The 24378-nt window shown below is 41.9% G+C and overlaps 1 protein-coding gene across 4 annotated transcripts in view; it reads right to left on the minus strand.

The window, feature by feature from the left end:
* The window catches only part of LOC105892878 (A disintegrin and metalloproteinase with thrombospondin motifs 7), a 114417-nt gene that overhangs the window by 59166 nt on the left and 30873 nt on the right, over positions 1–24378 (minus strand). For 3 of the 4 annotated variants that reach the window (XM_031569256.2, XM_031569257.2, XM_031569259.2), the window contains exons 14-23: positions 23790–23910; positions 23379–23623; positions 19613–19760; positions 13867–13993; positions 13284–13497; positions 7675–9519; positions 7028–7180; positions 6618–6791; positions 6101–6247; positions 3708–3867 (exon numbers count right to left, since the gene is read on the minus strand). In XM_031569256.2, the coding sequence (XP_031425116.1) occupies positions 3708–3867; positions 6101–6247; positions 6618–6791; positions 7028–7180; positions 7675–9519; positions 13284–13497; positions 13867–13993; positions 19613–19760; positions 23379–23623; positions 23790–23910 (3334 nt within the window). Of the gene's footprint in view, positions 1–68; positions 2400–3707; positions 3868–6100; positions 6248–6617; positions 6792–7027; positions 7181–7674; positions 9520–13283; positions 13498–13866; positions 13994–19612; positions 19761–23378; positions 23624–23789; positions 23911–24378 lie in introns of those variants that run through there. The other variant, XM_031569258.2, reaches the window with a different exon arrangement.

The following is a 24378-nucleotide window of genomic DNA, read 5'->3' on the forward strand; positions in this document are numbered from 1 at the left end:
AGTGGGGTTTAAGGGAGGCTACCTTGTTGCTCACACTTCTCTTATGTTGTCTTGAGAAATGTGAACAGCCGGTTGCCACCCATTTGATGTTGGAACAGCCCGTCTGACTGGAGGTTACATCTTCCCAAATAGGCAACATCTACTGTAAGGCAGGTGCAGGAAGTGCTACTGTCATCACCTCCCTTCAAGTGTAGGTACTGTCAGAGGTCAGGCAGGGAATAATGAAATCAAGACAGAATTATGATCATAGAAATTTAAAATACAAATGGATAAAGGTCCCAAAACGAGAAAAGGTGGAGCAAAAAAGGTCAGAGAGAAAAATAACGAGGCTGATGCTGCAAAATGGTTAAGTTAACAAATGTATTAAAAAATAAGGTTACAAACGAAGAGAAGGAGGAAACAGGACAGGCTGATTCCAATGTGGAGGGGCAAGAAGAGGAGGCAGCTGCTAGTGACAGTGTTAACAAGTAGGGTTAATGGTGCTAACAGGGCTAGGCCAGAGGGAATTCATCATACAGAACCTGCCGTGAATTATTTTTGCATGCCAAGTTTGATTTGTTCTTAAAATACAATCCAAAGCATGGCACACAAAAAATACACTTGCAAAGAAAGCATTTCAATGTGAACCTGAAAAACAATCGAATGAACAAAATTGGTCCTGTCTTGAGTTAGAATGCTTAAACTGGTCACCACAAAATGGCTATACAGTGGAATCTAATGATGCAAGCCAGCACTTCAAAGTAAACAGTTTGTTTTTCACCACTGACAGGCTTGTATGTGTTATTATAAGGGTCTGACAACATGGAAAAGATCCATGGCATACAGAGATAGACCTGCATCTGGGTTCCCACGGATCCTTAAAAAGTCTTAAAAGGCTGGCTACAGATGTTGGCTAAAGTAAGCTATCTGACCAAACCCATGGCAACACATTACATTTGCTTGTTCACAATCCACAGGTAAAACCATGCCTGATATTTCACCAGTTAATAATGTATTCCTCATGGTTGAAATACACCATAAAGTGAAACAGATGAAACCAACATCACTGCCCAGCAAGGTCTCCATGCTGTTACTCTATGTTCCAACAAACATATAAAAAAAACAGTTCCTCAAGCTACAGCTTACTTGAAATATAAATTTTTAAGTCGGCGGATCTGGTGAATTATTTTCATAATCTATTCCACAAGCGTGGATGAACTCAAACTGAAATGCCATGGAACTGACACCCAAAGGTGTCAATATGAAATATGTCATATTTTTATCGTTGATTTCGAACCAATTCAATCTTGCCATGCTTCAATGCAAATTTATTTCCATATCAGATATGGACATAAAACATTCCTCATATGTAGTGTCCTTCTCATGACCAATCAGATTTTAATTAACAGGAAGCTGACGTAATTTTCCTCGAATTTTCAAATGGCACTGCCCGTAGGAATCAAAGCTGCGGCAGAGGTAATTATATCCTGTGAGACAAGGTCTTTTACGGTTTATTAGAAGATGTGACCAGAATCAAATATGTGACTATAAAGGCGCTTAAGCTCCAGGGGTAAAAGAGAGAGGTTTTAATTACTTTTAGGGTTAAACCAGGGCAGATAATGGATTCTCTGAACTTAAAAGCAAGCTTACAGTATGCTTTGAAATGGAAACAAGAGGGGTCACATTTTATTTGGTAAACCCGTCTTTTGTCTGTTGACTCAGCACAGCAAGGAATACAAATAGCCTTGGACTTTAGGGTGAGGAGTAGGGCATAGTTATCCGTTCAGATAGTAGTTGAGAGTTAGATATCTGAGAGCATTTAGCTAACTTACTGTTTGTCAAAAAAGGATGATCCCGATAAAACTGACCCAAAATTGTCATGTCATTTTTGGAGATGTGGATAACCACTGGAATTGTCTGTCAGTTGATGTTTTTCTAAAATGTAATATGTTACAATATGTTATCAGATGCTCTGTCTTAATGCTTGAGCGAGAATAACATGTTTGCACAGGTCTTTCTTTTGTTTATAAGATATCAGAAAGCAGCATGGGTATATCCATGCACCCCCAGATTCATTTGAAGTACACGTCCAATACATGGGTGACCACAGCCCACACACTGATCATATGAAAGGAAAGAGGACTGGTAAACATCCCTCGACAAGAAGTGGAGATGAGAAAAAAATGATGAAAATAAACTACACACAAACATCCTCAGCAAACAAAGCCGTGGTCCCCGTTAATGTATATTGGTCTGGTTGTTGGGACAGCTGCACAATGCTTCAGTTCCACTCGCCTCAGCAACATGGCGTGAGTGGAACAGTGTTTTTGTTGTGATGCAATTGTGTCCGTACCTCTGATGTCTGGGAGAAACAAAGGGCTGAGTGGATGTACCTTGGGCCAAAAATTCTGTGAACCACCCTGATTTGTTTTGGAGAAAATAGAAACTGTAAACATGCCATATGGACTGTAAACACGTTCGTCATTTCTTATTTTGACAAAGGAAAAAAAAAAATTCTAAGAACAATTAATCAGGGTTACTTAGGGTTAGGGTTATCCAATTAAGTGGGTGCATATGTGGCTACCTGCTAAAAGTCTCAGCTCAGTCATTCCTGAGACACTGGATTGTCAGGCGCATGTTAACGCGGCAATTCTGTGATCTATGCGCAACGATTAAAGGCAAAGGGTATTGAAAGGTCAGTGAGTTGTTTGCTTGCACTTCTTCTGCCACAGGCAATTGTTGTTATTTAAGCCAACTCTAATAGGGGCCACTGGATTCCTCTGACAGCGGCACCACAATCAATGGGCAAGTAAACATTTCCTCATTCCCCTTGTGGACAAACCATAGGGCCGAGATCAATGGATCTGCACATTAGGGAATATCAATGCACTGTTTTCACAAGTGTTCTCTTCAGTCAGACTGCTCAGCAGGCTGAAGAATCAGCTCCTTTATTTTCCATCCACCCTCCACAGGTTCTTCTCAGAAACACATAGCTATAGATTTTCAAAGATAAGAGAGAGATTCTTTTCACCCACTCTTAATAAACGTCCAGGATTAAATCTTATAACCCAAGAGGTCAGCACCAGGACATGGCGTTGCACAAAAAACCTGATGACTGATATTAAATCCTACAAGGAAATTATGTTGTGTATGTTAGATACAGACCTCATCAGTGGAAAGTGGAGAAAAAGAAACAATATTCTTTCTGTTTAGTCTGGTTAGTACATAATGGTGCGTTCCAGTTGTACTCGGAAGTCAAAATTTCCCAGTTCAGAGGTTTCAACAGGAATGCCCCCTGAAGTCGGAATTCACCAACCCTGACTTTGAGAGAGCAGCCCCCGTACATCAACTTTGTTAGCACTTCTGTCTTATTTGTGCCTCATTAAATCAGTCGTACACACAGTACTGTCTAACTTCTATCTGTCGACATGTTGCTATGATGTTGCTTTGCGCAAAATACTGCGTAATGCGTTGTCATCAACTGGTGTTACTAACATCAGGTAACAATTGGTACTGCATTTGTTTACTTATTACTGGAGCACAGACAACTTGGGGGTGATGTCATTCCCAGCTCCGAGTTCTGACTTCTAAAGTAAATTGTATATAATAAAAGTATAGTATACTGCTCTGTACCTACAGTATATGCTCTATACATGCATCTTTCATGCTAATTGTTTTTGGTACACATGCTTACACACAGAATTATGAAATGAGGATGTGGTACTCACCAGTGGGGGAATTGTCACACTCCTGCAGATTGCATTTCTGAGTGTTTTCTGGGGTAGGTTCATGGTCACACTGTGCCTTGGCCTCGTGCTCCTGCTCGGCCTTGGTGTTGACACATTTGACCAGGCGTCGCTGGACTCCCCCTCCGCAGGATGCAGAACACTGCCAAAACAGAATCAGCATGTCTTTGGAAAGAGTGCAGTAACCATGTTGAATGCACAAATGTGCTGTGGATCCACCTTTTTTAGTGGTACACAGGAAAAGATGTTCAATTCCTTGTGCTATTAGTTGGGGAAATCCCACCGAGACTAATCCACTGTCACATGCAAGTACTCATACCCAACAGCCTAACCTAACCTAAGCAATATAACAACTGTCCAACAGCAGGATACAACAAAAACAACATAGCTGCCTTTGTGAGCATTTCACTGGGGTTTTTATGCAGGCATGTTCCTTCATCAGTGTTTCGTTGAATTAGGCCCGAAACACCGCCAGAAGGCTCAACAGTGGTGTCTTGCATCCCAGACCCAGTCCCTCCATACTCATGATGGGTTAGAAGAACACATGCCACTACCAGAGACAGCAACAGATACACCTCAAGATACGATTTCACATATCTCAGTGTTAGTTCAGGTTAATTCATGACCCCAAGTAATCTGCAAGCGCTCCAGCCACAGCCATCGACTTTTCCAGCAGCCTCAGGCAAATCATTTAAAGCTCCTTTGAGTGACCGTCCTCAGAAAACTAAATATAACAAAAGTGGTGTGGCTGATTTAGCTTCAAAGTCTGTAAAGAACTCTTATCTTCCCCTCTCGCAAAGAAGAAATTAACCTTAACCTGTGTTAACCTCAACTCGTTTATTCTCAAACAAACACACACATGATTTTAAAACCTGATTATGTCTTCACGTGTTGCGACCCTGGGTCAGGCTAGTTTTACACCAAGACAGAATATGTTTTAATGAGCCAACACTCATACACAACTTACAGCTTCCGTCTTCACCCACCCACTGACTGAGGTTCTGGGAAGTTGGGAGGACATCATCATGGACATTATTGTGGCTCCAACAATGAATAATTGTGTTAGCATCCATAGCCTGACGTCCTCTCCCGCAGATCTTCCTCATCTCATCACCATGCCAGTTCATCCATTGCCCTTGCTTTGCTTGAGAGGCTGGTGCTGCTGCTGCTCGTCTAGTTTCCTCTTCTTGCTTGAGAACAAAGCTAGTTACCATCTGCCTCCTCGCTGGCAATGTAGCCTTACTCTATAGGCTTTCCAACTGTCACCTAGCTCAAACCCTGTTCTTCCACTCTGTACCTGCCCAATGATATCCCTATGCTGTAATGCATCTTGTGCATGTTGAACCGCTTCTCATGGATTCCACTTGTTCCTCGTTTTTACCGTTGGAACAGTGTTCTTGACTATTGGATCCTTAGACATATAAGCTTCCTTGGTTGTTGTAAAACGCCACATTAATTATAATCCCAACGCAATGGATGATCGAGTGTTTTGATAGGAGATGTGAGTGGTTTTTTAATTACAGTTTTTCCCAATACACAGGGGGCAAAATTAAAAAAAAATGGACAGGCCTAATTGTAGGCTAAAGCACCAAGGCTGAATCACATTATCTGAACGAATTAAAAAAATAAAAGTAAAAATAAATAAATATATACAGTATATATACAGTATATGTCTTCCTGCCCGGAATATATATACAGTATATATATATATATATATATGTGTGTGTGTGTGTGTGTGTGTGTATGTGTGAAAGCAGATACTCTTGGAAAGTCTCTCTGAAAAGCCTTCCGACTCCTTAAATTGGTGAAATTCACATTGCCGGTCTTATCCCATTACCCGCTATTACTGAGTCTCAGTCTGATGAGGAAAAGGCAAGCAGCGGCCTTGCAGTCAAAAGCAAAATGGCACTGGAGGGGCCGTCATGTTAAATTGACGTGACAAGGGATTAGACTAGACATCAAACACTTTCTCGCCTTCTCAGAGCGGAGGCTGTGGGTGATTGTGGATGACTCATCTAATAGCAGGATGGGCACAAAAAAGCTAAGACACTTTTTTTGTTTGCAATTGCAGCTACATGTCCCCATTTTCCCTTTGCTCCAGGCAGTAGGAAAAGTTGTTATTGACAGAGTGTGTGTATCATTTTGGTTGTACACTTTAGTTGAAGGTGAGGCTATTCTTTAAATAAACTACCTGGGCAGAGTGGTTTCTATTATGTAGTGGATGTATAGCTGCAAATGGGTTTGTCTGGCATAAAAAGCTCAAAAGTGCACTGAAGAATACAACATAGCAAACACTGTTCTTGGCACCCACCAATCATTACTCCCTTCCCAGATTGAGTTGGAATAGAAGCCTGAGGGGCTGAAAGCTTCCTCACCTGACCCCAGGAGCCCGTGACCCATTGTGCACAGGGGTGGCTGTTGCACGCCTGGATGGAGTTCGGCATGAGGGACTCGTCACACCTCCCTGGCTCCGGGCAGGTGACCAGCCGCTGCTGGTCCCCTTCCCCACAGAGCTCCGAGCACTGCAGAGAGAAATGGGATAGTCAGGGCTTGGAAGCCATTTGGCTAAATTAGTTAGAATTAGAATTGTAACATATGCAAGGGCAGCCTTGTCTATTTCATGCTCAACTTAACTGTCTAGAGGTCTTGCACCTAAAAAAAATACGTCTGAAACTTTGAAACTAGGTAGTCCATCCAGATTTAGACAGGGAAAAAAATAAGTCTTTCATTAAAGTTTGTGTTATTTTCTGAGCTTTTAAGTGAGATTAGCCGAGAGTGAACAGATGGGAGAAAAATATGGTGAGAGACGTTTGCATATCTGGTTGGATGCTATCCTGATGGAAATCTCTATTTACGAAAGGCAATTACAGAGCACTTGGTGAACCCTTTTACCTGTCCCCAGGAGGATGTGTACCACTCCAGACATGGCTGAATGTTGCAAGAGACACGACTTGGGGGCCTGGAAGAGACAGCCTGGCAGTGGAAGGGTCTCAGGGCTCGCTGGTCCCGCATGTCATAACACTGAACCTCCCTCAGTTTCTCCCCTCCTCCACAGTTCCTGGAGCACTGCATTCAACACAAAAGGCATCTGTATTCACCTGATCTGATAAACAGACAATTTCACTGAATGTTGGGTCAGATTATTATCTTTACCAAGTCACGCCACCACAACTAATAAATACTTTGAGGCTAAACTAGAGGCTCAGAATGAATGACTATGATTTCAGATTGGTTGTATCTGGAATGATACTTTTGTCTGGAGTGTCGTTTGGGGACAGGTCAGAGGTCAGTGTAAGCCTCACCTTGCTCCACTCGGCCACCCTCCAGGCGGAGCAGGGTCGCAGGTAGCAGCGGTGGGCAGGAACCGGCTTGCTCAGTGGGTCACAGTCAGAGTCCACCCTGGAGCTGCAGATCACTATCCTCCAGACAGCACCTAAACCACAACTTGTGGAGCACTGAAATAAAACAAGCAGAAAAGTCCAGTCAACAGCGTTCATTTCACAGCGCACGGAGAGGGAGCTCAACATGCATGAGGGAGATACTGGGCATGCATACAAATCGTCTGACACAAGGCTTTCTCTATTTCCTCTGTGCTTATGTATTCAGTTTCATGCGAGATAAGAGCGCACCATGGTGCTTTATTATTATGCATTACGGAGGACACAACACATAATAAGCACCAAATGTGATTCATGCAATAAGAGTGATAAACGACTTCTGTGGACTAGATAAGCAGAGTGTGAATGTTATCATGTGATGGTTTTCTGATTCACAGGGAGAGCATTCATCATCGCCGCTGTTTATACTGAAATCTGAAGCGCTTAGGTCAGCGTACTGAACAGCGGGTGAGATTAATAGCTGCGTGGGATTGTGCTTTCGCGTCCAACCCAACCCCCACATACATGCTCATCAAGAACATGAGAAGAATGTGTGCTGTTGTGTTACTCACCGAACTCCAGTTGCCTATGCGCCACTGCGCTGTGCTGGCTCGCTGGGGTGGGTGGGTCTCAGGAGGGACTGGCGGTGATGTGGCAGGAGTCTGAGGTGCTGTTGTGGGCTGACCATGGCCACTTTGAGGGGATGATGGAGCATCAGTGCCTCTGAACCTCAACGACGGTGGAACCAGGATCTCGTTGTAATCAACCTCGCCCCAACTCTCTGAAGAGCTGGGAATGCTTAAATCTGTCTCACTGGAAACTGCAGCGTCTCGAGCTGGACTACTGGTGACACCATCTGAAACTGTAGTGGCAGGCCATAGCACATAGTCGTCATCATCAACAGACGTAGTAGTTTGAGGAGTTTGTGAAGGAGGGTTTAGATCTGTAGGAGGTAGGACTATGGTTCCAGGCCCTGAGGTTGTGTCTTGGTAATGTTGTGTTATGGATGATGGGTCTAGAGATATGAGGAGAGGTTCCTGAGATAAGACATGAGAGGTTTCCTGGTCATCTGATGCAGTGGTCCAGTATGTATTCCTGTGTCCATCAGTGGTGGTGAATTTAGTGGTAGAGATATCATCTAAGTGGAATTGAGTGGTGACACCCTGGTCCAGTGCAAATGGATGAGGCACCTGCGTGGTCTCACTCCATACAGATGAGGTAGTAAACATATGACTCTCATGCATACTTTCAGACTGAGGCTGAGGAGAAATTGTGGTTTCCTGAGATTGTGACCAGTTATCCCATTCGCTGGGGCCTCCAGGAACGTCCTCGTCCTCGTATCTCTCCTCTCCTTCCTTATATATTCCATACTCTGGGCTGACACCCTCATCATAGCTATTAGTGGTGGGTATTATGATAACCTCTTCATCCAATAAACCAGTCTCTGTAGTGTTAGGATCACCATCTTCATATAAGCTGCCGGTGCTCTTGTGCACAAGGAGTGAACCCAAGTTGTTAATCTGGAGTGTGGTGTGGATTTCCTTCACTGGGTCTGTGTGTTGGAGTGCAGGCATTCTGGTTGTCAGTACTGGTTCTTCAGAGCTTTCAGTAGTGCCTAAATGTATTCTAAATCCTTTCAATTGATGAGAAAACTGTGTTTTTGATTTAGGAGGCGGAGTTGTTACTGAGATGGGCAATAAATGATCTTGTGACAGTAAGAGCTCTTCATCGTCAGAAATATTCTCATGTGGGTTTTTAGTCAGACGTTTCTCTTCTTTTTCTGAACCTTTAGACCTTAGACTTCCATCTTCTTCCTCATGACCTGGAGATATAGTCATAGTGCCAAGGAAGTCCTCAGAGTTTGACATCAAAGTGGTTGAGGTAGTTTGAGGAGCATTTGTGATGAGTTTGTTCTGAATAGTGTCAGCTGTGGTGGGACTGGGTTTAGGCTCATGTGTTACTGAGTTATCCAGAACTTTCTTTCCTTCATTGTCCGTGTCGACGTCAGAATACAGATCTTCATGAAAGTTGATGAAGTTGTAGTCATAATAAAAATCATCAACAGGTACATTGTTTTTAATGGAATTGTCAGAGGTTTTGTCTATGTAATTGGAGTATATTAAATCTTCCTCCACGTAGTTATTTGGGTTACCATTTCCTCTTGGCTGTGCCTTTGTTGACCCTGTGTCAAACGTGGGCAAATGGTTGTCATCTGGTATGGAATTTATTTCATTGAAAACCTCTTTGCTTGAGGAGCCACTTCCTGACCAGTCTAACACATCAGCATTGGTAGGGCAGTCCTGTATGAAGCATGACATGACTGAGCTGGGCTTCTTTGTAGGGTCACAGTCGACACCAGTGTCCCAGCTGCACATCACCTCCCGGCTTTGAAGGCCACCAGCACAGGTGGTTGAGCACTGAGCACAAACAAATGAAGATATTAGTTACGAAAAATATTGTAAAAACTTTTTGAGCTCTATTAATGGTATTTTCTTGTATTCTAACAGATAATACAATGGATAATATAATACGCTTTTAAAATACAACACAATGTTAAAGATTAAACCAGTGGTTTTCAACGTTTTTGGCTTCTGACGTCTTACAAAAAAGCAATGTGTTGTCAGGGTCACATTTCAGATGTGATGATGATTTGTTAACAGCTCTACCAAATAGTGATTTTTCCCTTAAACTTCCCGTATTCAAATGGTCAAATATCTCAACAAAAACCAAAAAGAAAAAGTAAAAAAAGAAAGAAAAGAAAACTGATTCCCTCTCCCATTAATCATCTCACGATCCCGCTGATTTATCTGGTGTCTCTGTAAATAAAACTCTATATGAAGTAGTTAAAACTAGCTCCACCTCCAGCAGCTACAACAGTAATGCTTCAGTATTTATAATCTAATGGTGTTATACAGTATATAATAAAATATCAGTCAGAGGAATCAAACCAGCATTTCACTACATTTACAAATGTTCTTTTACTTCAGTAGGATTTTTCATGCAGGACTTTGACTTTAATAGAGTTTTTTTTACATAGCTGTGTGAAAATGGCCTGAGTCGGCCATCTCACGATGTGGGATGTAGGCTGGGTGGAATGGGGTTGCAGGTAAGAAGCACACACGGTGCAGGAGAAAGTTCCTTTCTTAAAAATAGCTATATTTATTTTAATTGATTTATAACAGGGTAATTCCAAAACCCCAAAACATATAAACCAAAACTGAACAAATTAAAGCCATAAAACAGACAAGGTACCCCTCTGTGCTTACAGGTTTGGTCTAGTACCTTCTCCCAGCTTTCATTCAGCATGTTCAGTCTGTCTTCTCCTCATGCAACAATGAGCTGCACCTTAAATAAGGCAGCCCATTGGGCTAAATTGGTCCAAATAAAATTAATTGGACCCCTCCACAGAGGTGGGGGAACCCGGACCCAGTCCAGTCCTTCTTCCCCCTTAGGGCCACAGCCAGAAGGGGGAGGGATTTAACCTTCTCACAAGCTGTGTTGGTAAATGTACCTAAGGAAAGGATCTGAATACTTCCTCCACCGCTGGTTATTATCCTCCTGAAATAGCCATAGTATTAGGCTTTGTTTATTCAATGTACTTTAGTTTCTAAGTTTCTAATTTATAACCGAACAGAAACTCCTAACACCGTCATCATGAAAACACTCAATGAAAACCAATTTATTCTAAACTGATCTCAAGTAATTAAAGTCTTTAAAGTAATCAAAGTGTTAATACAATTAGGTTGATATGTAACCTTGTGTGGCTCACTCTCATCTGCCTTGAAATTTGAAACCCACAAGGAAAGGATGTGATACATGTGAGATTAAAAGGTCAATACTGCATAATAAAATGGTACAATTAAACCATTTTACATTCAAGGAGAGCATTCAATTTGCATTCAATATCAATGAATCTGCACGGATAAGCACTGTGAGCTGAATATGCATTCACAGAGCAGTTCGTGCTCTACATCCCTCTTAACCAAATCGGTTGATTATATGATTATATAAAAACCTTAGGGTCACAACACACTCATGTTGTGACGTTTACACCAACACTAATGAGAGGACATGTGTATTATTTTGTGTATCAAGTTAGTTGTAGGTTGTTTTGAAAAATATGTTTTATGCCAGATGAAGGAAGTATAACTGCATTGTCTTCCACCACTCAGTTATGTAGTAAAGGTGTAATTCTTTGCCTGTGTAGCTTTATCTATGGTTTCTCTGTAACAGTTGTTCCTGGGATTACATTTATTTACCATTACCACTCCTGATGTGCAGGTTGGCCACATAGACAGTAGCCTCTGCCATCAGTGTATGAATGGGTGGATGTCTGAGGCATTCATCTGTAAAGCGCTTTGAGTGCTCTATGAGTAGAAAAGCGCTATATAAATGCATACCATTTAAAGTGAAAACGGTTGTAGGCTAATGCCTTATTTGACTTGAAAATATTTTGATCTAGCATTGTTAGCTGGCTAGCTGGCTATATCAAGTATTGATATAAGAATAAGGTTGAACAATACAGCTTTTAAGCACGCTGTAGCGGCACATTACGGTAAATAATTCCCTTATAGCCTGCAGTGTATTGTTGTGACTGCTATGAGACCAGACATGGTGTTAAATTCTGAGTGTGAGTGCATTGTATACTTCATGAAGTTAACGATTCCTTTTGAAGATGTGATTGAAGAAGCCTTTGAAAGGAAGAAGCTTAAGTATGCGGAAGTGGTAGCAAAGTTTGTAGCTAAATCAACCACAATGCTTCCATTAGATTTTGGTTTTCAAGGATGGTCACTCAAAGGAAGGCTGCTGAAAAAGCGTGGTTTTGGCTGAGGTGCTCACAGACTACTTGGGGTCATGTGAATTAACCTGTATTTCGTGAAGGAGCCTGTTGTTGTAAAATGTTTGGGTGCCTCAGGTAACCAGGGTTCGTATCCCAGTTTCTTCCCTTTCCCTAATCTGGGTTTGTATCCTTGGGGGGCTCAGCCACCCCCAACCCCTTCCCTTACCCTAACCTGGGTTTGTGTCCAATTCCGACCTTTACTCTAACCCAGGTTCGTATACCCGAGGGGGTTGTTATTAGTGGCAGTTTGCATTGGAAAGCAGCTGTGCAATAATTGAGCTGCTCCAGGCATGAATTTGAATTTTGAGTAAGAAGCAGCATGTGAATGCAGACTTGAGCTTTACAATGATTGGCTGTGGTCCTTGATATACATGGTGCCACAAAATAAATCTCAGTATAAGTAAATAAGTCCCAGGAACCACTGTTACCTGAGGAAATCAGAACGACCCTAAATCTACACTCTGTTACTCACTATAACGACCCTAAATCTATATTCTATACGCTGTTATTCACCAAACCATAGATACACACTGATTCAGGATGGTCCTCGGGTATCAAGTTTGAGCTTGTTTGATAGTAAGAACTTGCAAAGTGATAGAACGATGAATGAAAACTAAAGAACCTTATCTGGCGATGCTGGGAGTAAAGGTACAAAAGAGATTTATATTTGTTCCCAAACCTCAAATAAAATGCCCATTGAACAAAATATTTCAATGTGAAAGATGGGCTTTAAAGTAGGACAGACTCTTCTCTCTCCATTCCACATCTACATATTTCCCAAATTATACAACAATCTGCCAATCAACAGCACAATCTACTGGTTCATCTACATTCTTCAGTTTTTCATTTGCATCTGTAAGACTAATTAAAACAGCCTGTGTATACCAAGTATGAGTGAATAATGTATGCAGTGACAGTTCATTGTAAATAACCTCTTTGATTTCTGTGTCTCTCAACACAATCTCATCACCACACATCAACCAGAGACAACCCTCTGAGGCCAAACTATAAAATGTTCACGGTTTTGGGTTTCTTTCATACTGACAGCAGTGCATTAATCAAACTCTGTCTATCTGTTGCGGCTGGCAACATGTTTATGTTATTGTATATACATTAAACTGTATACAATATCTATAGGATCTATGATTGACTGATTAATACAGATATGGGTAGACAAAATGGAGAGATGTATATTAAGTAACATCTGTCTACTGTTAAGCTGAGTGTTATCAAATGCTATAAACACCTCTATATATACAGTATTTGCTCAAATGTCGGAAAAATGCAAAGGGTTTTCCTGAGTTTGTCCCAGGAGCTGTCAGAGCTCCCTGTGCTGCTCACCTCTGACCAGTTGCCTGTGGTCCAGGTGGCAGGGCATGGAATGTGTGCGTTGCAGGGAGTGATTGACTCTGGCTTCTCCAGGTGCTGACAGGCAGAAGGCTGCAGGGCTCTCTGCTCCTCCTGGCCCATGCTCTGAATACAAAGCACGGTTCTCTTGGCCAGCCCGGACGCTCCACAGCTCGCCGAGCACCGCTGCCACTCTCCTACCCACCAACTGGAGGAGAAAAGATACAAAATGAGACAAGAATTCATTCAGGTCCTCTGAGCCCTGCACGGGAAGATGTGTCTACTGCTCTGAAAATTGAATTAAAAAATGAATAACAAAAAGAAAGACATATAGAGATACAAGGGAAAAGCAAAGGGGGAAAAACAGAAGAAGAGAGAAACATTGAAAAAAGGAAGAATGAGAGAGAGACACAGAGAAAGAAAGAAAGAAAAATAACACATGACTGAAATCACAACAAGAAGGAAATCCTCATATGCTTATATAGAGTAACTGTGTGTGTCTATGTGTCTTAGTGAAATGTATGGTATTTGTCCAGCTGGATAAATGTATTTCCCAACGTTCCCCTGTTAAACTCACATGGCAGGGCATATCTCCTCATTGCAGCTGGCGCGTTTATCATCAGGCCGAGTGGACAGGTCACAGTAATGATCCTCCACCATCCCAGTGGTCCATTCCACACAGTGAACAATTTGACGCTGGACACCTGAAAAAATAAATACAAGAAAGACTGAAGGGCAAACCGTTTTACTCGGAACTGGCATTCACACAGTCACTTTCTATTATTTCCACTCTGTCTCCTCTCTCTCTCTGTCTCCCTCTCTCTCTCTCTCTCACACACACACACACACACACACACACACAGACACACACACAGAGACATACACAGAAATCTCTCTCATAAACTATCCCAACTTGTGTTTATCCATCCATTAATTTATTCTGATAGATTCTAACATATCCTCATTGTAGGAGATTCCCAGGGGGGACTTTAAAATGCAGCAGTCAGCCTTAAATGCCCTTAGGTAGACTGCATTTCGAGTAAGTAAGCACTGCTATAAATTACTTACCCCAAACAAAACCTAACCCTTTTCCAAACGTCTAACAATTGCATGTACTCATACCAGAAATAGTTATCCAAATCAATTCTTGAAGTGCAATGTAAATGGGTGTAACATAAAGTGGAACTCAGCAACCTCAGTCTGTCTCAGTCTCTTAGTCAGACAGTGCCTGTGGCGTCCCAAGCACACCTGTGAATGCTAAGAGAGGTCACATAGGTTCTGGAATGTGATAATTACAGCACGTTCCAATGGCAAACCAGCCCATCCCTCAAGATATGGAAACAATAAGGATATCTTGCAATATTCCACTAGGCCAACTGACAGTTCACTGACTTCCTTAAGACAGGATTACCACCTTGATTATTGTCATCTGTATGCCAAAAGCCGAAGCATGTATAGTATTGAGTGTGGCTGACAGCCAAATCCTCAGAGGATTTCAGGAGAATGGGAAAGAGGGGAGAAGTTGGTGAAGGGTTAAGGACATAGATTTATGTGTTTCTTTGGTCCACCTGTGTCCATCCCTCATCACCTCCTCTCCCCCGGGTGTCTGTGAACTCCTAAGTCTGTGAGGAGGAGGAGGTGGTGGAGTGGGAGTTCTCTCATCACCCCTATGATCAACTATCCACCACAAAGCCACCTGCCACCTTCAGAGTGATTCACGCCTTTGCAGACATCCCCGAGGTGGCAGTACATATTACAGTCTGGCAGATCCCAAAAGAAACTCCATTGACATCGGCCCAGAACTCTAGTTCCTCCAAATCCAAGATAAAGGGAGTGCTGGAAGGAGAAGTCCCACCAGCCTCAATGCCTCACAGTGGAGACAGATGGCAGGAAAAGGGCCTCTGGGCCTCTGGGCTGGCACCAGTCTGATGTGCGCTGGCACCAGGCTGCTGTGGGCTGGCACCTGCCTCTGATGTGCTACCAACACAAGAAAGGTCACGGGGATGTCAAGATACCCAACAGTATGAACATTCATAATTAAAACTTTGTCAAAGGATATCCATTCTTTGTGCTTCTGTTTGAGTGCATCATTCTGGACGACTGTCTTGGAGTTCACCCATTAATTATACATTACTATGCTGTCAGTGTGGGGCCTCTGCCACGTCTAATAATTATTCCCTGATTGTCTCCCTTTCGGACCAGAACACACAAACATTACAAGAAAGACTGCAAGACTGAATTAGACTGCAAAATGGTCGACTGGTATGAACTTATGATAAAGTATTTGCATTATTCATTACAATATTGATCATACCCCTCGTAATTAAAGTAATCAGGCAACTAGTGAGATGATGAATAACTCAGTTACAATTTCCATTATGTTTTGCTGTAGGACACTTATTCTAGGAAATACTGACTCTCTTTCTTTTTTGACTTCTAGAAAGCAATACCATTATCCAAAGCTGTGTCACTTTCTATTATACTTAACACAAACACTTTTTAATTTAACGTAATTTTCAAAGAGATTGTACAAGACTGACAGCCAATATCTTGTGTCATAGTGATGAATGATACACGTTTGCGCAACAAAAGCAACATACAGTTAAAATCATGAAAACCTCCCACAACACCAATATTTTTCAACATATCATGATTGTTTGCTTTTAAAAGCTTCATTTTATTTTAGCTTGAATACTGCTGAGCTATACCCTACTTTAGTGTATGTCTGTATCATGCCCGCCAATCATGGATAATTTTACCTTTTACATAGATAGAACAGTAAGTCTTCACATTTATATCATGTTTCTATCTCTTGCAAAATGTTTAATTGTGTTAATTTAATTGTCTTTATTTGTAAGTCAAACAGTGACCTTAATCCATCTGTCTCCAGGTTATGGCCACTACCTATATTTTATTACCTGATACGGTCAAAGATATTTACATCATACTAAAACATAGATATTTATGCATTTATTTTGAGTATTTGGGGGTTCTGCATTCGTGGGGACAATAGTAACAGGTGTTACTTTCATCCCTCCATAGACATTTGTCATCACAGCCTAGCTTGCATGCTACGAAAAGTCTGGGTTTGTCAACAACACTTAATGGTCAACAGAATAAACATGAAGTTGAACCTTAACATGAAAAACACTCTATTTACATATAATAACGTTTATCAGCTATAACTCTATGATAAAGGGACATAACATGATGTTTGGCAGATATGTTTTGACCCAAAGATGTATGTCTATCATCATTGCACTCAGAGGAAACAGAAGTGTTACTTTACTTCTTATAACTCAAAAACTTCCTGCTTCATGGCTCATGATTTTGACTCCTTACATGATCCACTGTGTGACAAATCACTTTTTTATTGATTTCTTCAGGTTCTTGTAACTACTGATGAGGGACAGTGAAAACTGCAATAATTCAAATCACCAATGTCTTTGGTTTGTAATAGTAGCAGAAAGGGGGGCTGGCAGTAGGAAGAAACCTGGCAGCACCTGCAGGCCTGTGATGCACCTCAGCACAAGTATAGGAGGACAGAAATCCTCCTCCATAAAAATAACAGCTCATGATTATCAAAGCAGAGAGGTTTGTTTTTTACAGAAACTTCCCTGTGAAAGGCACAAACTTCCTCTCTAGAGGGCGCAAATGCAAAATATGCATTTTATATTCCAATGTAAAGCACACTGACGGGTAGGATGTAATAGTAGTTTGAGTTTTGATGAAGCAGATCTGTTCTTACGATGCTGCTACTGCTGAATGACTAGCACAGAATTACATGGTGTTCCTGCACCAAGCAGACAGGGAACGGTTCCCCCCGACCCCTTATGCAGTTCTGGACAGGCAGTGCTGGGGACGAGGGGACAGGAGGTGGGCAAACACTGAGGACGAAGTGATACTGCAGCTGTCTGAGAACTACCAGAGTAGACATCTACACACACACACTAACACAGAGGGTGTGTCATTGGTGACTGGTTCAATTAAAAAGCAAACTTGGGTGAACCAATCACAGAACACTATCCAGAGTTTCCTAACTTGGCTTAAGTTGCATTTTGAAACCACTAAAATATATGCATCATCTTCCAGAAAGCACTATTTTTTGTTTTGCATATTCGGTTAGACTTTTTGGACATGGAACTGAACACTGGTTTACACTTTGCAAAAAGACCATTGGAGAAAACAGTTGGATAAAACTGGCAAAGCCTTACACTACATGTGGCAGAACTCCTTCCTGTGTATCAATGTAATGTGCTAACTCTCTGTGAACAACTAAATCAACCTGGTTTGAAAATATGCCTTTATAATCATCCATGTATACACAAACATACTAACAGATGTCAACACACCCAGCTCTACCGAGTTAAACAATTAGCAAGTAAACATACATGCCGGTACACACAAACACACAACACACGCACACATAGAACTAATGATAGATGATTTTGCCAACAGGGGCACACATGACAGCTGTATTGATGTACCGCCCGAAGCAAACAGATGAGTTGAATTGTGCCGGCCGCCTGAAAAACTTTCAGACCATGCTAATATTTAGTCAGGAATGAAATGTTCAAAAGGTTTTGTCAGCTTTGGCGTCTGTGAAACAAAATTACCAAGTCTATGAACAAAAAGAGAGAGAGACAGGATGTGTGTGTGTGTGTGTGTGTGCGTGTGTGTGTGTGTGTGTGTGTGTGTGTGTGTGTGTGTGGAGGGGCTACTTGTGTGTTTCTCTGACATCACAGATATTCCTTTAGGAAAACTGATGTGTAAAATATCAACCACTACCAACACGTTACAAACGTTATCAAACAGTCAGACAAAAATCTGAATCACACCCCACTGAGAAAACAGAGGAGTGATTAAAATAACCCTGACAATGCCTAATTTGTTTTTCATTTGGAAATAAAAAGTCCTAACAGAGTTAGTTGACAATTACCTTAGCAAATGTGACCAAAGCAAACCACACAGGAAAGGATAAAACGCGCTGTCTCTCTAAAAAACAGCTGATACTGGCACATAAGTGCATTACCCAGGGCAGCTAATGGGGAATTAGTCCACTTAGAAACTCAGGCTGATATGGCAGATGAAAACAAAAACACCAAATTGGGGGAAATTGCGTGTCAACAGAGCCCTGTGAGAGACGGAGCACTCTGTTCCTTCAGGAAGCTCTAATTATTTCTCTCCTATCAACACTTCTCATCTGTCACTGCCAATGCTGAGGCGGAATGGATGGAAATGTGAGTGTTGGGGAAGAAAGAAATAATAATAATAATAATAATAACAATACGGTGGGCTGCTGGTGCTCCATCCACACACCAACCAGTTCCAAATGTCAACGATGGCAATCAGCAGAGGAGAGGACAGCTGTCCGTGCTGATAGCCTGTGTAGCCTTTTTGCAAACCAAAGAGGGAATTACTATCATCCATATCCTCTCACCAGGAGCACTCTGCAGACATGATGACCCCAATGATAAAGCCTCCCTTACGGACAGTCTGGCAAGATTCTTACAGAATAAAACATCAGAAGCGCAAGAGTAGACATATTGACTGGCATGTGAAATCACACGTTTGAGATCTCTGTTATGTTGTCGAGACCGATGGCCGTCTTGCAGAAGGCCTTGCAATCTGAGGCCCTGCTTTGAAAGTGCAGGGAACAGGGTGTAAATGTCTTGCCACTGAGGGGACACGTGGCCATAGGGGAAATGCTGTTTTTCAACATGTGCACTATGAGCAAAAGGGTTCGATGAAACAGCATATGAATAAGAGGAGCATTAATAACTAAGGAACATTAACAACTAAGGAACATTAAGAACCGAACACAGTCAGAGAACATAAGGTGCAGCTTTTCACACTTGTAAAGACTGATGTGCTTGTTTGGGATGGGTAAGATAGCAGATATATCTGTTTTGCCACATTATTCAATCTCACAAGATTTTACAAAGCACAAATAGGACTGGATACTTGGCTTTGTGTGGATATATTATGTGTTTGTTCAATCTGATGTGATGTAGTGGTAGAGGTTTGCCTGGTGAAAAAATGGATGGAAAGGTATATGATAAAAATATGAAGAAATACTTATACCAAAAGAGGTTTGGGGTGCTTAAGATCGCAGAAACTGAGTCAAAATGTGATGTTGTAAAAAAGGGAAGTACACACCTAGTATCCCAAAACATACTTTTCATGTTCCAGCTGCTCTCAGTCCACAAAATATAGCTCTACATTATATTAGTCCAGTTAAAAAACTCTACACAAACATCACTCATCAGTGAGTTGGAAGAAAAGGTGAAGCTATGAACCTTTACAGAGCTGACATGGCTTACCTGTCCCACAAGTGGCACTGCATTCTGTCCAAGAGCCATACTGCCATTGGAAATCTGAGACGGGGTGAGTGCTGTTGGGCTCGAAGGAGGAATCTCTGCTAATGGTGTACTCATAGCGCACTCCTGGGTTAGTCTCCTGAAAGAGCAGCTGGAGAACATAAAAACATAGATTACGAGGACGCTTGGCCCCCTGAACACAGATAAACAATACCTCCCACAAACATGAGACTAAGGGCCAAAAGAGAGCAAACACATCTGTCTTCGCCTGTCGGAAATGCCTGGCGGAAAGAAGTTATGAATGGTAAACAGCAAGACAGGTTTGGTTGAAGCAGTGGTTGTTTTAAGGATTACCAGGTCCCACAGTCAACACGGACTGAGCAAAGAGTGTGAGATGGATGAGTCAGTCATTATCTTTGCCTGTCAAAACCATTCACAGCCGGCTTGCACCCACAGCATGTAAATGGGAAAGGTCCAACCACTCTAAGGGATTTTTTTTAATACTTACTAAAATCCATAGTTGACTATTTGTCTTTAGGGGGAAGAGCAAACATCTCACTACAAATCCCCTGAGAACCATTAAGCTGATGAACTATTCAAACTTTTCAGATTTAATTTATAAAACATCAGTGGAAAGCGCCTTATATTTATGAACTGCCAATAAAAGCTGAATGAATTTTACATGAGTCCAATTAACTATCTATAAGAAACAACCTGGAAGCGCAGACCCAATTAAACCAAAGCAATAAGTGCCAATATTTAGGTTTAAAGCTAATTATAGCTGGGGGATATCCACTGATGATAACACAGCTGACCACTGAGGGAGTGCGGAAAGGGAATTAATCAGTTCGGGAGGAGAAATTGGATTTTCTTGACCTCTAATTTAATCACTGTTCTTGCCTTTAACATTTCACTCTGTGTGAGAGCTTCTCAGAATGGACCAGGACTGACATCGTGGCACTAGTGAGCAATGTCAAACTCTTCACTCTAAACCTTGACTGACTTCAGCTGCCAAACAGCCAATAGCGTCTGTCACTCATCTGACGACTTTATATGTCAAGGTGTCTTTGCTTAAGACTGAATGCACACCTCGTAGTCTGGATTCATAAAAAAATGACAGTATCGGTGCAGGCTGTTCCTGTTCTTCAAGAAGGCAGACTTTAAAACAAAAGCCATTTCTTGCAGCTGACAGTTAAAATAAGGCACCAACTAGCGAGCCACCAGTTGACCAGTTGTATTTTATAGCAATGTCAGGTTTTCACAATGTAATCAGCGTAATTGATTACTGAAAAAACATATTTTAAATCAGTAACCAAATTATTTGAGACTCAAATGTCCTAGTGCATGGAGATGTGTGTGATCTCTGTACTTTAGCATATTAGTCCAAATGTAACTTTGCACACACATGGCAGCTGATTCCTTGAATAAACCATTAGGATGGGCAGCAAGAGAATTTCCAGTGAATCCATAGGTTTGCCTTCTGTGGGGTGGGTTAACTAGCAGATATATGTGCTAATCCGACCAATTTAAGATGTGTCTTGAACCCGTAAAAGAATAATTGTGTGACTGGACGATAAGCACGTTCATGTGCACATGATTTCACGCTGACGAAAAACCTCTGTACACAAATTGTGGGTTTGTGCGAACACACGGTCCTTTGGCAAGTTGTACACAAAGATGGATACATTTGGTATGATGTGTGTGTGTGTGTGTGTGTGTGTGTGTGTGTGTGTGTGTGTGTGTGTGTGTGTGTGTGTGTGTGTGTGTGTGTGTGTGTGTGAGTGTCTTTGTGTGTGCGGAGGGTGGGAGTGACTTGTGAACTGGCAGAAAGAAACAGACAGAAAATTGGAGAGTCAAGCAGGGTGAGAAAGATAATACAAAGAAAGACAGAGAAAGGGAGGGAGCGAGAGAGGGGAAGAGAGGGAGAGGAAGAGGGAGAGGGGAAGAGAGGGAGAGGGAGACTGAGGCAGAGAGAGCCTCTGTGTTTCGTGGTACGGCTCGTATATCTGTCTTCAGTTACTGCAGACAGCTGAGCGCTCTGCTTCTCTCCTGGCCATATGTGGGCGGTTTGCCAAGCATCTGCAGGCCCCTCTGTGGGAGTTTCTCCTTTATCTGAGCCCCACACCCTCCATCCCACTCCCCTCTCCTCTCTGTGTGCACAGCCTGCATCAGTGACACCACCCTGCGATAGCTGAACTAGCCCCGGGGGGGCACAGCATTCAAATTGGAAGCATGTTCTGACATTTTTCAACAGTGTCTTCTAAGAATTAATTAGGAGAGGTTCATGCCAACATGGCAAGAGATTGTCTGAGAGGATGTTGATGAATGGACACTCTGCTGTGGCTGATATGGTTCCTACCCAGTGGGAAGGGTTTGGGCATTTTAACCTCACCAAATATTCGGCTGTCACACACTTCTCAGCGTTGTCCCCATGGGACAAAACAGATTTCACTCTGCTGCAGCTGGGATCAGTCCTGGAGCTGTTATTCTCATCGCCAGGCTGCCACCAGGACACCAGGACATATTGCATAGCTTATCACTGCTGGTGAAAACCAAGACTATATTGGCACAGAGCCACCTGAGTCAGAATATATACGATCAAAAGTCACTCCCTGTCTTTGAGAAACAAAAAATCATAGATGCAACACAACTTCTACAAACTAGGCTTTTAAAAGATAATGGATATGCTAACTTTTGATCTTTAATCTACAGGGTTGACCATTTCAGTCTTTTAGTGGACAATACCTGTCTGTCTCCATCTACCCAGCTTTGTCACACAAAGAGAGTTTAGTACATTCAACCTTGCACTACATTACACTAACATTACCATCCCTGCTTTTGTAAAACCACACATTTGTCTGTATATTGGTTTCAGATATTCAGATTCAACTCAGACAAGTCAAAGAATAACTAAGTCAATCACTTCATAATCGTACTCTATGTTCTCTCCATTCTCCAGTGTTCCTTGTCACCTAACTGAACTCCCACAGGAAATTTTAAAACCATGGGGGAAGGAGCCCTCTCTTGCCGAGCATCCTAAGGGAGAAGGAGTCATAAGAAATGTCTCATAGCTTGATAAACCTAATTATTCTAATAATCTAAGATGTCCAACTATCATTGTGGCCTGTGAACCGTTTAAAATTTCATGTTGACTGTGCTGCATTTCTAAGAGTTGTCTGTATTTGTTGGTCTGTATCTTCACACACTGTGCAGGTAAACTTGTTATTTTTTTGCCCGCATTTCGAATTGAGTTGCTCAGTGTGGACTTTGGACCACTTGTGTATTTTACAATGCCTTTATGATGTTTTTTGAGCTTTGGCCTGTGTTTTGTTTTCATACTGTTTGTTTTTTATCTGCTTTGATATCTTATAGCTTTTTAGTGCTTTGGGTATGCAAAATCCCATGACAAATTAAAACCAAAACATCTACATTTTTTGATTAGTAACCTTTGGGATAAAAAATAGGATTGAGTTGTGGCTTGCATCCAAATCCCTTAATATACCTGTAATCCTGTAAATCATGCACAACAAAAGGTCAATATTTTTTTACTCTTTTAGAAAAAGTGTATTAAGAAAGAGACAATACGTTTTTTAAACTCATCAACAATCAACAAACAAAATAAATCAGGGCTTATGTGACCTACACCTCAGACAGCAGAGGTGCACACAGCGCTTGAAGCTCAGAATACAGAAACTGGAAGATTTTGAAGCAAATGAAACTCTTACTCTGTGATCATATAGAGCTAAACTAGATGCTGGGTGTGCTGTACCTGAATCCACACGGGCTCCAGCGTGGGCCCGGGGGATGTGAGGTTTTCTTGATGGCCTGCCCTGTCATAGGTGAACACAGTCCCTGCGACCTTGTAATCTCCGTTCCACTGGATGGTCCAGCCGCCATTCAAAAAGTACTTCCCAGGGTCATTGCTGCGCAGCGCCAGGAAGTTCCCAGCCTCGGCCACCTCTTCAATGCGGATGTCCCGCGCTCCCACTGGAATCAGACCAATATCCACGTAGCCTGGGAAAATATTGAGATGCTGTTTTTATATTACATGCATCTCACTTTTCTCCATCTGAAGTCATGCAGCTCAAAGGGCTACATGTGGAACATGTCATTGACTGCACTACACACAGGGTTGATCTTCTGTTCAGATGAACTAGCATTGTTTTTTTTGCTCTCATACCCAATCCCTCGCTCTCCTCAAAGGTCTTCTTCACGGTCTCACAGGTCGAGCCGTTGCCCTGGCACATGCCGCAGCGATCCTCCACAGCGTTGGAGTCGATTTCAAAATCACAGCCGATATTCTGCAAACAGAGACACCCAGTGCATCCTCAAATAAACAGTCTCACTGCCAGTGAAAGACATTGAAAACATCTTCAGAATGAACTCATGCACTCCGGCCAGAACAAATGACAAAAAACCTCTTCAAATCAGCCAATATGCACATTTCAGTAGCACTTTACTTAATCCCAGTTCCAATAAAGCATTATAACACATTCATGAAGGGTTATAATATTCATCAAATACACCTTATAATGACTGACACAAGTCTATACAACTACTTCTAAAAAGTATGACTGCACTCATAAAGCATTACAGTGTTAAATGTAAGCCTTTAGAGTTTGAAGTCTCAGAATGCGTAATAAAGCTTCTTTTACCTCTTGACAATGGCACTGCTGACATCTTTGCCTTATATCCAAGGCTGTTTATTCACCAAATGCTCTTTATGGAGCCATATGTGACCCCATACAAGCGATCATAATAATAGTTGT

This window comes from Clupea harengus, chromosome 6 (assembly GCF_900700415.2).
Source record: "Clupea harengus chromosome 6, Ch_v2.0.2, whole genome shotgun sequence".
Classification (NCBI taxonomy): domain Eukaryota; kingdom Metazoa; phylum Chordata; class Actinopteri; order Clupeiformes; family Clupeidae; genus Clupea; species Clupea harengus.